The 15,636-nt window shown below is 38.6% G+C and overlaps 1 protein-coding gene across 1 annotated transcript in view; it reads left to right on the forward strand.

Annotated features, from left to right (window-relative positions):
• The window catches only part of LOC120338374 (adenylate kinase 9-like), a 40,567-nt gene that overhangs the window by 22,798 nt on the left and 2,133 nt on the right, over positions 1-15,636 (forward strand). Inside the window, exons 22-38 of the mRNA XM_078117161.1 lie at positions 290-375; positions 962-1,133; positions 1,694-1,822; positions 2,368-2,510; positions 3,795-3,935; positions 4,855-4,933; positions 5,491-5,661; positions 6,360-6,467; positions 6,935-7,059; positions 7,711-7,813; positions 9,093-9,312; positions 10,177-10,378; positions 10,992-11,159; positions 12,270-12,466; positions 13,752-13,958; positions 14,477-14,636; positions 15,401-15,565. Of these exons, the coding sequence (XP_077973287.1) occupies positions 290-375; positions 962-1,133; positions 1,694-1,822; positions 2,368-2,510; positions 3,795-3,935; positions 4,855-4,933; positions 5,491-5,661; positions 6,360-6,467; positions 6,935-7,059; positions 7,711-7,813; positions 9,093-9,312; positions 10,177-10,378; positions 10,992-11,159; positions 12,270-12,466; positions 13,752-13,958; positions 14,477-14,636; positions 15,401-15,565 (2,576 nt within the window). The remainder of the gene's footprint in view (positions 1-289; positions 376-961; positions 1,134-1,693; positions 1,823-2,367; positions 2,511-3,794; positions 3,936-4,854; positions 4,934-5,490; positions 5,662-6,359; positions 6,468-6,934; positions 7,060-7,710; positions 7,814-9,092; positions 9,313-10,176; positions 10,379-10,991; positions 11,160-12,269; positions 12,467-13,751; positions 13,959-14,476; positions 14,637-15,400; positions 15,566-15,636) is intronic.

Here is a 15,636-nt window from a genome sequence, read left to right on the forward strand (position 1 = left end):
TAAACATGGCAAACGCAGTTCATTGAATAACAAACGAAATCAGACATTCACTTGAATTAGGGAGATATTTGGATTTATCTTATTTTTTTTTATATAGCATCGTAGAATTAAGGGATTTCCACTTTTTTTCAGGTTGATTTTGTACTATGGCCTGAAAACAGGGGGGTAACCATGGCAATCGCAGTTCCTTGAACAACAAACGGATACAGACATTGAGTGGCTATTAGGACATGTTTATTTTTTTTATTGTAGCATAGTTATATTGATGAATTTTCACTTTTTTTTTCAGGATGATTTTGTCCTGTGGCCTGGAAACCCTGACATCGCTGCGAAATATCGAGAGAAGATTTACTATTTCAAGTCTCCTGAGAACAGGTTTGGTTGTTTGTCTTGCTTTTTTCTTAATAGAGCTGTCTCGTTACAATCAGGACTGTGGACCTGATTAAGTTCTGAGCTTCATTAATAAGCATGCTTAATACTCCCATCTCTAATTACTTATCGATTTTAATCGGTAAGTATGTTGAGGTATTTGTCTGTTTGTCTGTTAGATGCACGCGATATCTCACGAAAGCGAGATTGAATCTGCTCCAGCTTTTGCATTTGCATTCATCTTATCTCGGACTAGAAGCCTATTGATTTTGAGCGAATTATGTCGTATAATTAGCGAGTTTTTAATCAATTATTGATGAAGTGATCTAGATTTTTGTAAAGCGAGAGAATTTTGAGACCCGCCGACTGTGTGTGTGCGATGCGCAGTGCGCAAGTTACAAGAGCGGATGAATCGAAACTGCAGTTTCTGTTTTGGGGGATCCCCTAACTATCGATCGATAAGTCTTCGGTTTCCAACCGATATTCTCGTTTAGGGTTTTGTTTGCTTTCCTGATTCTGTAATCATTTTTTTTTCTAGCTTTTATTTCACCTAGAAACCAATCTAACAACATTCAATCTATTTTCTGAACAGAACCAGATTCGTCAGCAAACCAATGGATTTCCTTCCAACTAAAGAACCACTTGGCCCCCCACCCCCCAGAGTTTTGATGCTTGGGGCCCGGGGCGCTGGAAAAACAATGCATGGTCGATGGCTCGCTGAGAAGTTGGGAATTTTCCACATCTCGTTCCGAGAAAGGCTTCAGGTTTGTTGGAACTATTTCTCATAAAGGGGAAGCGAATTTTGGATATTTGTACAAAGCCTCTAATGCAAAAATTTAAAATTTGAGATGAACACCCTGTCATATTTTAAAAATACTAAATTACAATAGTAATTATCCATTTACAGTTAGAAATGATTTGAAATTTGAATTTCTAACCCTATTTGGAAAATTACTAAATTGTAATAATTATATGTGTTATTACTTATCGATATTTAGATCGGTAAGTATGTTGATAGGTATTTGTCTGTCTGTCTGTTAGATGCACGCGATATCTCACGAAAGCAAGGTTGAATCTGCTCCAAATTCTGCATGTGCATTCATCATATCTCAGACCAGAAGCCTATTGGATGAATTATGTCGTATAATTAGAGAGTTATTAATTAATTAGTGATGGGACACGCGGTGTCACTATAGAGTTATGAATCGAAACCACAGTTTTGATCGATGAGTCTTCGGTATCTGACCGATATTCTCGTTTTACAGTTAAAACCTATAGTTTCTTGAGATTTGATAGCGGATTCAGACTTTTATAATAATTACAGGAACTGATTTTGCCTAAAACCGGCCGCAAGATGGGGCCAGAGCATGAAGAAGACCATTTATTAGCGAAAGAATTCTTGGTCACTGTGGAAGAAGCCGTTAAGAAAGCTATTGAGGAAGATCCTAATGCTGTAAGTAAAATGGTCATGGGGTGATAACTGAAGATTAGATAAGATAACACATAGGAGTGAAATCGGTTACAGATTTCACTATCAAGCCTTCGCATTTCAAGCAAAATTGTTATGGGAACCACCCGAGGGCACGAGGAATCCAGCAATCATCTTGCACATAATTATCCCAAATTGGATTTGAACCAGAGAACGCACACGGGGTGATCAGAGGTACGGTGGCGAGCGTATTCCTAACGCTAAACACGATGCGCCACACTGTTGAGCCATTGAATATCCCCAGGTAATTATAATTTTCTAGTTAATAAACACAGACCGTTCTTTGCATACGATATACTGTTAGTGTAAAACTAGAAATGGGAACGACCCGAGGGCGGCAAGGAGTCTAACAATCCTCTTGCGCATAATTATCCCACACAGAATTTGAACCTGCTAACTCGAGCAGAGTAGTCAGAGGTGCGATGGCGAGCGTGTTCCTAGCACCTGTCACAATGGGTCACACCACCAAGCCAAGTAATTAATTTTATTTTTGGAATTCATAACCACAGGAGGCTCCCGCTGAAGAGGAAGAAAAATTTGATCTTGATGATGAACAGGAAGTGATTCGAGCGAATCTAGTGGATGACGAACCGTTGCCCGTTGAAATTTTAGAGAAAATCGTGCCGCAGTGGTTCAGAGAGGAACCATACAAGTAAGTCTGTATTTTTTGTAATGTTTCCGAAAACAAATAACTGGTTAACTAATCCCATACCCGACATGAACTTGTAACCGGACGAGAGGTCATGGTTTGCCATATGATTAAGACGTCTTATGGACTTTACTCTCCCTCAGGATAAATATGTAAATCCTATCCTAATATGGGGGGGGGAGAAAGTAGATAAAAAAACCTAGTACTAGTAAAAGAACCTGCCCCGCTAAGCCATTCAATGTGATCCTTGTCAACACTCAGTTTTTTCCCATCAAGCATAAAACGAGAATATCGGTCAGAGACCGAAGACGTATCGATCGAAAGTTAGAGGATCCCCTAAAACAGCGCTCTTACTCCATAGTGACACCTTGTGTCTCATCACTAATTAATTAATAACTCGCTAATTATAATACATAATTCATCCAAAATCAATAGGCTTCTGGTACGACATATGATGAATCCACATGCAAAATCTGGAGCAGATTCAATCTCGCTTTCGTGAGATATCGCGTGCATCTCACAGACAAACAAACAGACAGACAGACAAATACCTATCAATATACTTACCGAATAAAATCGATAAGTAATAATAATCATAAATAATAGTCTATGTTGAAAAACGTGGTCACATGGGTAAATATACAAAATTAATTTTTGTTCTCGTGAGTGTGTTAAATCTTTCCCCCGTTTTTCCCGATGCGTTCATTACAAGTTTGTCAAAGCTGATGTTAGCAAACTATGCAATAACTCAAAATGTTTAATTATTAAAATTTTGCATTGTGAGAAGTTTTTAATTCGTTGGGTACATGGAAAAACAATTTCCTGTGTCGCCAGCTAGATGTCTGAAGTTGGTTTCATGGCCCCACCAACAAAAAAAGTTGTATACCCCTGGGTGCTCCCGAAGTATGCGAACCAAGATGGCGGACATCGGAACGTAACATGGGTAACAGGTTAGGGTTAGGCGATAATTTTTTTCCAATTTTCCTTATTTTAGTTCTATTATCAGTTCGAAGACTAGCCAAGAGCCTCCCGTAGTATTTATACCTAAAATTATGGCCTAACCCTAACCAAGTACACATATTACATTCCGATGTCCGCCATCTTGGTTCGCATACTTCGGGAGCCCTTACCCCTGTGTTAGAGGGGTGTGGGGCCATGTCCAATGTAAAAAGAAAAAATCACATACTGGAAATATAAAAAAAATTAAAACGAATTCACAGAGAATGGAAGTAAAAGAAGGAGTACCGAGCTTCATTTAAAGGCGAAAAAAAAACTTTATTTTTGTAGATCCACTGGCTTCATTCTGGAAGGATTCCCTCGAACACCAGAGGAAAGTCAGTTTCTGTCTCAAAGTGGATTGTTTCCTGATGCCGCTGTTTTACTCATGGTTGAAGATACAGATGTGGTTGACAGACTGCTACCTCCTAGGTAAGATTTTTGCATTTTTCTGGGGGAGAGGAAATGGTCAAGTACAGGTTTTTTTAACCTGGCCCTGAGTTCCAATAGTGGCAACCAGCCGTTCTCCGAGAGCGACATTGAATGAGTTTTCAATTAAGGGCCATAGCGTAGAATTTTCAAATGGCAGGTTCTGGACTTTCCAATTGCTAAGTTAGATCAGAACTGCTAGCGTGAGTCGAGCATTTAGCGTTTTACGCTACAAAAAATGTATGCTATGTAGGACACAGAACAATGCTTTTTTGCATTTTAAGAGGGGGTTCTGACCTTCAGCCCTGATGCCCCCCCCCTCCCTAGGTAAGATTTTTGGGACCTCCAGAATGATGTGCACCAAGATGGCGCACAACCTGAACATAGTATGTGTACAAGGTTAGAGTTATCAGGTTGTGCGCCATCTTGGTGCACATACTTCGGAATCGCCGATTTTTTTATTTTTATTTTTTTGGAGAGAAAAAAGTTATAAGGTGGTAAAGGACAGGGTTTATCAAACTGGGCCATCAGCTCGTTGTCTGGGGGCCACAGAGCGTTGTCTGGGTGCCACATTGAATAAAGTTGTCATTTTCAGGGTGTTAGACGAAAAATTTCTAATTGCCAAAATAGACCAGAACAGCTAGCCAGTCTTGGGGTCTAAAAAGCGTTTCAAGTTATCAACAATTGATATGTGTGAAACTAGGAAGAAATGGGTGTTTTTTTGTAAAGAGAAAAGTTTTGCGCCTTGTTTTGTGGCCCACTTCAATTGAGCTGTGGCCCCTGATGGGGAACCACTGCCTTATAGGATATTCATAATTTAGTAATGAAAAAAATAAAAAATAAATAATTTGTCTGTTGGGATAGGATTGACATTTTTATGCCGAAGAAAAGGAAATTAAGCAGACAATATTCTTGTATTTAGAATGGAAAAATGGATCAAACGTCGGGATCATAAGAATGCCAAGAAAAATAAAATCAAGGAAACAAAGACAAAGATTAGGGTACGACTTCATGAATAGTACTGTGTGTTTTTTATGAGACTGAGTGTTAACTCCAAAGTAAGGAGTTACAGGCACTCACATAGAAGTAAAGGAGACTTATCTCCGAGTAAAGTTACGGGCACTCACTCAGGAGTAAGTGGACTCATCTCTGAGCAAAGTTACGGGCACTCACTCAGAAGTAAAGAAGACTCATCTCTGAGCAAAGTTACGGGCACTCACTAAGAAGTAAAGGAGACTCATCTTTGAGCAAAGTTACGGGCACTCACTAAGAAGTATAGGAGACTCATCTCTGAGCAAAGTTACGGGCACTCACTCAGAAGTAAAGAAGACTCATCTCTGAGCAAAGTTACGGGCACTCACTCAGAAGTAAAGGAGACTCATCTCTGAGCAAAGTTATGGGCACTCACTCAGAAGTAAAGAAGACTCATCTCTGAGCAAAGTTACAGCACTCACTCAGAAGTAAAGGAGACTCATCTTTGTGCAAAGTAACTCAGTGATTGCTCACACAACTCCCTATTTAGGAGTGACAAATTTTCACAAAAAGTTATTTTCTACAGAATGACAAGATTGAAGTACGCCGTCGAGAACTCATGAACGAGCGTGAAGCGACTCGAGCAGCGAAGATCGCTGAGAAGTTAGAGAACGCTACGGAGGGGGAGGAAGAGGGAGAAGTTGAGGAGGATGAAGAGGAAGAAGACATTGAAGAGATTCTCGCTCAAGAATTTGAGGTGGGAGGGGGATTCCCACTATTATGATGGATTATTTATTGGTCTTATTTTGTTTTAAATATGTCACGCAGTGCTAAGTATTACTAATACAGGGTCGTCGCTAGAGAAACAGAAAATTTGCTCTTTACATATTGTTAGATATTATTCACTGGTTACTTATTCCCATGGACTGGTAAGTCGAGTTCAACAAGAAAAAAGTAAGTTTTACGTAAATAAAATGAGAAAAGATAAGCACACATTTAATCCGGTCGAGAGGCTATTGTTCGTCATATGAATAAACCGGCGTACAGGCTTTCTTTTCCCCGGGACGAATATAGAAGCCCTATCTTAAATCCAATGTCAATTTGAACATAATTTTGATGTTGCATACTTACCTAGATGAGCTAATTTACTGAGGTGTTTTCGATTCTCTTACGCCATTAGTTTATAAGCAACGAAGAGACTGGAATGCATGACAATAACAAGGGCCTTATTAAAGAGTATCTCATCATTTTTCCCATTTTTTTTTTAATTTGACAAAGCGAGATTGCCCATGCAATACTTTTACCTCATTTACATTTACATCCTGTGTGTTCGTTATTTTTTTTTGTATCATGACGGAATTTTCATTATCCATTTAATAAATTATCTTACGATATAAGAATTTCAGAAATCGTAAAAAAACATGAAAACCAATTTCTATTTTCATCTTTTTCCAGGAGGAAGAGGAAGGAGAAGAAGAAGAGGAGGAACAGGAAGAAGATGCGAGAGACAGGATGAGAGGAGAGTTTGGGGAAAAGTTTGATGATGATGTCACTAAATTACAGGTATGATGTCATTTTTGTGTGCTGATGTCACTAAACTACAGGTATGATGTCATATTTTTATGATGACATCACAATACCTACAAGTATGATGTCATATTTGTATGTGATGTCATGATACTCTATTATGCTCATAATGTCACAAATCAACATATTATTTTATATTTGCAATGACACGATGTCGCATTAGTACATTATCAGGATGTTATAAAATTATAGGTATGATGTCATATTTGAATGAAAGTGATGTCATATTTGCATAAGGAGTCACAGGAAACTGCAATTCTGATTGTATATTTTAATAATGACCAAAATAAATATATAATGTCATATTTCCATTTTGATGACTTCACAATATAAAGGTATGATGTCATATTTGAATGACAATGGGAATGTCACAAGACTCTTTTTATACAAAATACTTTATTTTCTCGTGAACTAAAAAAAATTTGTAACTCCATTTTATCTAGACTGTCCAAGAACAACTAGAAGAAAGCATGATTCCTCGTATTGAAGTGCAAGCCAGTAAGAAGCCGAGGATCGTTCGATATCTGCTCGATCAGAAAATGAAACCACTAGTGGAGAACAGGAGCAGGTGAGCAAGCACGTGTCATGTTTAATAAGCTGAAGCTCTTGTTAGAAATTAGGCTCGAGGATCGATGGATTGTGCTAAGCTTTGGGAATACGCTTGCCACCGCCCCTCTGATTACCTTGCGTGTGTTCGCATGTTCGAATCCTGTAGGGGTAATTTTGTCTGAGATGATTGCTAGACTCTTCATCAAAAAAGTGTGGTTCACAGACTCATATGCTCTCAAAGTGCTCCATTTGGAGCCCCACGGCTCCGTGTTCTAATTGTTTGCTGAGGTAAATACTGACTTGGCCAATTTTGTAACTATCTAAATAAGCAATAACATTATTAATAAATTAAACAACGGTAGCGTCTAAATGTGGCAACAAGGCGGTAATTCAAACAAGTTCCAATAGTAATAAAGCCATTTTTTAGTTACCGCTATGTTGTCACAATTTGAATATTTTACAAATACAAAGCAGCAAATACATCTGAGTCATTGAATAATCATTAATCGGCAGTTAACAATGTGTTTTTATAAATAGTAGTCAACCTCTTCGCAGGCTCCACAACACTAACAGTTAGAGAGCCCCTGATCTAACTTATATTCCCAAACATTTTGGATGCTGTGGGAAGTCTAATGCTCTCATTACTATGTCTAAATCCATTTTTTTACAGTTTGTTCGAAAAAGTTTTCCCAGTAAGTTTCGAACTCGCTTCCAAGATGTTACTGACGGGATACAAGCACCCAAGTTCGTTTGGGAGATGGGACCCAGTTAAGGTATGTCGAAATCTCTATCACACTGGCCTAAGGTCATTGCAACTGTACTTGCATAGTCCTGCTCTAATTCTAGCTCACTGGTTCTCACTGCTGAGCCACAAACTAAAAAGTGCCAGAGTTGGTAAAGTTAGTTAAATTTGATGGTAGTAGCAATCAATGTTGCTGTTTTTTGTTTCAGGGTGGTAATTTTCCCCTGATTATATAGTGACCTTTGACTTGTGTCCGTTCATGTCTGAAGATGACTTATAAGTTCTGTGTACTTATCACATGGACTGTGGGCAGTGGCGTATCTACGTAAAATGGTGCCCATGGCAAAGTCTTAAAATGCACCTCCTGATAGTTGTTTGAACATTTATAATGACTATTATTGAATCGAGATATTTGTACGTTATTATTTGAGTAAAAATTTTAGTTACTCCCAATTTGAAATTATTTTCTTGAAACTTTTTATGATTAATACTTTTCGCCTTTTGTTGCGCCCCTGTTCAAACGGCGTCCATGTAATGAGCCATGGCTGCCACACCCTAAATACGCCACTGACTGTGGGGCATTCAATATATGAGTTGTTACTGTGTGCAATCAACTGTTAGCGTTTTTATCTAGAATGTGTTCTGTTTCGAATGTGGATAAAGTCTGAAATAGCAATATAGTTGTGCGTGTACATACAACACCTTACAGCTCCCAAATTCACTTATTTAGTATTATTCTAATACAGTGGTCAGCAAACTTTCCTACTGGGCTCCCAATGAATTTTACTTATGGCAGTGATACACAAAAAAGGCGCTCCCGAAGTATGTGTACCAAAATGGTGCACAACCTGAACCCTAACCCGGTACACATACTATATTCAGGTTGTGTGCCATCTTGGTGCACATACTTCTGGAAGTCCAAAAAACGTTCTATAAATCCGACATTACATATCAATTTTTTGTCAACTGATATTTGTTAATATATCAAACAATCATAGGCATATGATTGATCCGTCTAATCGGCCTTCATCTCCCCCGGGATAAATATGTAAATCCTATCCCAACATGACTATTGATATTACTTTACTTATATTTCTACCTCAAAGATGATAATGCTGTTTTCAAGTCAAGTTCATACATCTGAAACAAATAGCTAACTGGCTAGTCCCATACCGGCATAAACTGGTAACCGGACGAGAGGCTGTGGTTCGCCATATGTTTAATCCGTCTTATCAGCCTTCCTCTCTCCCGGAATAAATATGTAAATATCTATCCCAACATGACTATGAAAATCATTTTTATACTTTCAGCTCAAAGATGATAACGATGTTGTCCAGCCAATCTCGACACCGATAAGCCCGCTATTCCCTGTGATATACCACCATCACATCTACTTTCTCTCCTCTCTTAACTCTCGAACAAAATTTATGGCGGACCCGCTTGCGTATGTTCTCCACCAACCGCCAGCAAAACCCGTGGTACCGATACGCCTAGCTGTGATTGGACCTCCCAAATCAGGAAAAACCACATGTAAGTATATCTGTAAATTCTCATTTTTAAAACGTTAGAGCTATAACTACTAGAACATCATCGCATGAAAATATTATACAGTGAAACTAACTCTCTGATTCTTTAAAAAAGAGAAATAAATAAATGATTAACTAATCCAATACCGACATGGACTGGTAATCGGACAAGAGGCCAGAGTTCGCCATATCGTTAAGCCGTCTTATCAGCTTTCCTTTCCCCCAGAATAAATAAATCCTACCCTATTTCAGAGTTATCCTGTCCATTCTGAGAGGAAGCATAAATCTTTTCTAATTTATCATGCTCATTTTTGGATCATTGTCGGTAGTAAAAAGTAACATCGTTACTTCCCCTCAACAGCTGCTCAGTCATCGGTATCTGATGACATTATGGCGCAGTGTTGTGGCTCATCGTGCAAAGTTTTAGGAATACGCTCACCATCGCACCTCTTATTACGCTGCGTATGTTCACAGGTTCGAATCCCAAGCAAGATAGTTATGTGCGAGAGGATTGCTTGACTTCTCGTCACCGTAGGGTGGTTCACGTAACAGCTGGTCCATTAAGGCTTTCTCCACCATCAAGTCCATGCTTTCGAAAACAAATTCCAAAACTAACTAATCCCATACCCGACATGGAATGGTAACCAGACAGAAGGACGTGGTTTGCCATATAGTTAAACCACCTCATCGGCTTTCCTCTCCTCCAGGATAAATATGTAAATTCTATCCTATCCACTGGCCATGCTCAGGAAAAATGCTAGTTGCCAGAAAAACAATAAAGATACAGTTAACAGGCAATGTTCAACCAGAATAATTAATTCCAGTCAGTTTTAAAACTTTCTTTCTCATTTAAGTTTTTATTTTTCAGTGGCAAATAGATTTGCAAGGGAGTGCGGAGCGATGCGTATTTCTGCAGGAGAGGCGATCAGGCATGTCCTCACAAAGCAACCCAAGTCTTCTCTTGCGATTCATATCAACTCTCATCTTTACCAAGGAGCCGTTGTTCCTGACGCTCTCACTGCAGAAGCCATAGCAACTGTTATGTTGGATACTACTTGTACCACTAGAGGGTGAGTGAGTTTTTTAATTTGAGTGTGGTTTGGGAGGTAGAAGACAGGGGAAACTCCGTTTCTTCTTGCGAAGTTTCATATTTTTACTCGTTCCTCAGATTACCCCTGGATCGGCTTTGGAATATGTCACTTTCAATAGTGATAAAACATGTCAAAATTTCCAGCAAAGACTGAGGGAAAAACTGAGTGTTTTTTCTATGAAACAGCGTTTTTGATTAAAATTTGAGGGTCTGCATTGCTCTCTGTTATACTGTTTATTTATTATCTAAATGCTTTTACATTTTGAAGGTAAATAATTAAATAAATATCTGGTTTGATTGAACATCAACAAGATCTTGTATCATGTCTCTTCATAATGTCTATTTGTTATGTATATACTATGTTCCGAGAAGAATAAACGACGCTACCGAAGTATGTGCACCAAGATGGCGCACACACCTAACCTGGTACACATACTATGTTCAGGTTGTGCGCCATCGTGGTGCACATACTTCTGAAGCTCCAAATAAACTTACATATCTGTCTCAATTTAAAATTTCAAACTGCTGTAATACTTGCGTCATGTATTGAAAGTTACTGAGCGATCTTGAACCTATTATTTCCCCTATTTAAGATACGTACTTGATGGTTTTCCTTGCACCAAACAGCAAGTTGAGTTATTGCACAAGAAATGTATCGTACCTGTTCGCATCATTGAGTTGAAGATAGAAGGATCAGAAGTCGTTAAACGAGCAGCGAGTGACAGGCTGTCTGCGGAAAGAATCTTCCCACTTCATGACAGGTAGGCAGCAACACTATTGAGTTAGAATTCTGGTTTGGTGTGCATGGTACACTTCTGTCTTGACTGGTATCTTGATTGGTACCCCACATTGTTCTTTGACTTCATTGCATGTTGATTGGTATATTACCATCTCAATTGGTACCTTACCATTTTAAATGGTCCCGTGGTATCTTGATTGTTATCAAGGTATTTTGATTAGTACTTCAACATATTACGTGGTACCTCATCATCTTGATTTTACCATTACCTTACCATCTTGATTGGTATCTTATCATCTTGAACGGTACCTTGGTAATTTGATTGATATCGTGATATCTTGTTTAGTATCTCAACATTTTGGTACCTTACATACATCTTGACTGGTACCTCACCATTCTGAATGGTCCCTTGGTATCTTGATTAGTACTCTCACCTTTTGCATGGTACCTTACCATCGTGAATGGTTTCTTAACATATTGATTTGTACATTACCATCTTGATTGGTACATTACCATATTGATTAATACCTTACCATCTCAATTGGTATCTAAGGATTGGTGATAAGTCAAATAAAAGTTTATTGTTAACTAAATTGTTGAGTAAATAACTCAAACAGACACTGCGCATGCTCAACATAGCATCAAGGACAGACTTATCGTGCCTTAAGGTGCCTTATCGTCTCGAATGGTATCTTACCATTTTGATTGGTATATTACGGTCTTGATTGACACCTCACCATCTCGATTGGTATATTTTTGTTGTGAAAAAAACATTAATCAGAACAATAAATTTTAAATTTCCAGTGCTTGAACACAGAAGAATTTGCTACATGTCTTTTTTTTTCAGTTTTTCTGAGTCTTACGATATTTCAGTCCAGTATTTCATCTAAAATTCTGCTTTTTTATTTTAATCTATGGTAACACATTTATTTGCTATATGAGAGAGAGATTCATTGTCCTGTCAACAAGAAAACAAGCATTGCATGAAAAAAATACAAATTACACAAGTTTATTCGGTATAGACTAGGGAGCGATACAACCTCGTGGTCACCCGAGTCAGCCCCCTTCAAAACACTTTTATGTAGCTTAACTCAATGTCTATATATTTGAGCATTACTGACTTATGTTCCAGCGAGGAGGCATTTGTGATCAAACTTGCTGCATTTGAAGAGAACGTTGGGGGAGTGCGAGACTGGTACAAAACACAGCACCAGAATTGGGTGGAGATTGATGGAAAATTATCGAAGTGGAGACTTTGGGAAGTTGCTCTCAATGATTCTAAAGATTCTATCAGAAAGATACAAAATTACTTGGACAGGATTGCGAGAGGTAGGTTGGTTTGTTGTTTAAGATAAGCAATGGCTGGGATTGTGGTTCATATGGTATCTTGATACCTCGACAACCAAGTTGGTACCATTTGAATCTTACTCTTGGTCAGTATATGGCATTTTAATTGGTTACCATACACTACTCTGGTGTCTTGTTACTTGATTAGTACTTCGGCAATCGTTTTTGTACCATTCTGAATGGTATTCTTTGTCAGTATATGGCATTTTAATTGGTTACCATACACTACTCTGGTGTCTTGTTACTTGATTAGTACTTCGGCAATCGTTTTGGTACCATACTGAATGGTACACTTTGTCCGTATACGGCATTTTATTTGGTTGCCATACACTACTCTGGTGTCTTGTTACTTGATTAGTACTTCGGCAATCGTTTTGGTACCATACTGGATGGTACACTTTGTCAGTATATGGCAATTTAATTGGTTACCATACACTACTCTGGTGTCTTGTTACTTGATTAGTACTTCGGCAATCGTTTTGGTACCATACTGGATGGTACACTTTGTCAGTATATGGCATTTTAATTGGTTACCATACACTACTCTGGTGTCTTGTTACTTGATTAGTACTTCGGCAATCGTTTTGTCAGTATATGGCAATTTAATTGGTTACCATACACTACTCTGGTGTCTTGTTACTTGATTAGTACTTCGGCAATCGTTTTGGTACCATACTGAATGGTACACTTTGTCAGTATATGGCATTTTAATTGGTTGCTAACCATATGGTACCCTTGGTTGGTGTGTGGTGTTGTAATTGGTTTCTTAATATGATACTTTGGTGTCTTGACTGGTACCTTGGTATAATGCATGGTTTCTTGGTACTTTGATTGGTGGTTGGAAAAGGTACCATCCCGTGGTATCTTAAGTAAACCTTGCACTACCAATTAATATCTTGGTCTTGGTAAATTTATCAGAACCTTATCTTATCTATCCAATGGTGCAGCCAGGTTTTTTCAACGAGTGAGTTATTGGAAATTAAAACAGTGCACCGGAAGTGCAATTCACGACGTCATAAGGTGTTTTAAAAAACTGAAAATTGTGTGTCGTTTATAGCGAAACGCTGTAGATTGAAAACCATGTTACTACATGTAGCTCGCTTCCCTTCGCCTGACGTTGTTTGGTGAATATTTTGCTTTCCCTATTACAAACATCTACTATTTGTCGACCAATAATACATAGCCGACGATACCCATGTCACATTGTTCACTCTTCAATGTTCTTTTTGGTACTTTTCTAATTTTTTTACTACTCTGAAATTTCCAGGTGAAGCAGCCAGACTCAATGACCTATGCATCACACCACCTGAATTCCATGCCAGACTGAGCCAGTATGGGGAGTACTGCCCCGTGGCCCTCAACAAACGTGGAGAGCTAGTCGATTGCTCAGTGACTCCATCTTTGGAACTGGCCGCAGAATTTAGATCAAGATATTACAAGATTGGTTCGAAAATGGATTTAGATGAGTTCTTGGGTGAGTTGAACTTGTGTGTGCCACAAACTTGGATTCTATCTGTGGAGCAGTGGTTCTTAAACTTTTCAAGTCGCAGCTCTCTTTTTAAAATTTGTCAAGTCTTGTGCTCTACTTCAATAATAACTAGCTAATAATAAGCTACAAATAACAGATAGTAAGACGAAAGTAAAGTATACCAGTATCTTATTTTTATGCGTACCGGTACCGATGTCGGCTCCCCTCACCTGACCCGCAAATATCCTTGTCAATGTTTGTAGCGAATGCAATTATTTTTTTACACTAAACCAGTAACTACACTATATAGGTGTCGCTGCTTGAAGACTTAACCAGGTCCCTCGCGACTCCTGTCACACAATTAACGTTACTAGTTCATTTATTCTCTGCACCAATCTTTGTGAATTTGTTTTTTGTGACGACAAATAAATGATTGACTGACTGACGGTCAATCAACTTTGGGAACCGCTGGATTAGAGCCCAATTCATGTAACAAATAACTCGTAAAACTTTTCATTTTACAGCCAACCCTGAGCAGTATGTTCCACCTCTTGCAACATGTGAATTACCACCCCCAGAGCTCCTGCCACATCGGAGAACTCGAGCCGAAGTCAAATCTATGTTCCCGAAACAAGTCGAACTTAAAGGTTATTGCCCTGTGTCATTCCTTGATGGGAAGTTAAGGTAAGTTCATAGGTCATCGGCAGGGATGAGATTTTAGGAACTTGTTCCCAGGATTTTGAACCCCATTGATGGTCATGATTCACAGGCAGGCATGCCTCAATTGAATCAAAGTTTCAAATACGTTAGAAATTGGTGTTATTCTATTTCGGTGGTCGGCAAACTTTATGTTCTACTGGGCAAATTATACACATGTCCTATAACATCTTCGCCGCACTAATTTTTGCCTATAAACAATCGCCACATAAAACTTCAAATTATGCCGCATCTGCGACAACAGGCAAATTAATTTCTAATTGCCTTTTCTGACAGTAATAAAAATTTGTCCACAACATTCACGCAAAAAGATACAACGGCCTCCTGATTGAAATCAATTATTAAAGATTGATCAAAGTCTTTTCATATCGTTGGTGACCCCCTGTGCAGTCATCGCGGACCCTAGTTTGGAAAACACTAAGACTAGGATTTACATATTTATCTAACAGGGTTCAACCCATATGGCGAACCATGGCCTCTCGTCCGGTTACCATTCCATGTCTTGTATGGGATTAGTTAGTTATTTGTTTTCGGGAGCATGGACTTGATGGTGGAGGAAGCTGTAACCGACCAGCGGTTACGTGAACCACCATACAATGACAAGGAGTCTAGCAATCCTCTCGTCGCATGGGATTCGAACCTGCGACCCCATATTTGTGATGTAGCTACCATAAGTGAAAACATGAATATCAGATTAATTTTTGTCTATCATCTATTACTTTTTCATGCAGATATGAAGCTCTCATTGAAGGGAATCCTGAGTTAGTGGTTGAATACAGAGACAAACTCTTTGTTTTCGAAACTGAAGAAAAACTCCAGAAATTTATGAGATTGCCTGAAAAATATTTCGATCTGAAACTTCCTCACAAACTACCGCCGAAAAAGCAACCGATGGAGTAAGTGTGACAAAAATTTTTATTGATAATATCACTCTGCGTTCAGAGCTGCGTTTCTCAAACACTTTTTG

This window comes from Styela clava, chromosome 10 (genome assembly GCF_964204865.1).
Source record: "Styela clava chromosome 10, kaStyClav1.hap1.2, whole genome shotgun sequence".
Lineage (NCBI taxonomy): Eukaryota > Metazoa > Chordata > Ascidiacea > Stolidobranchia > Styelidae > Styela > Styela clava.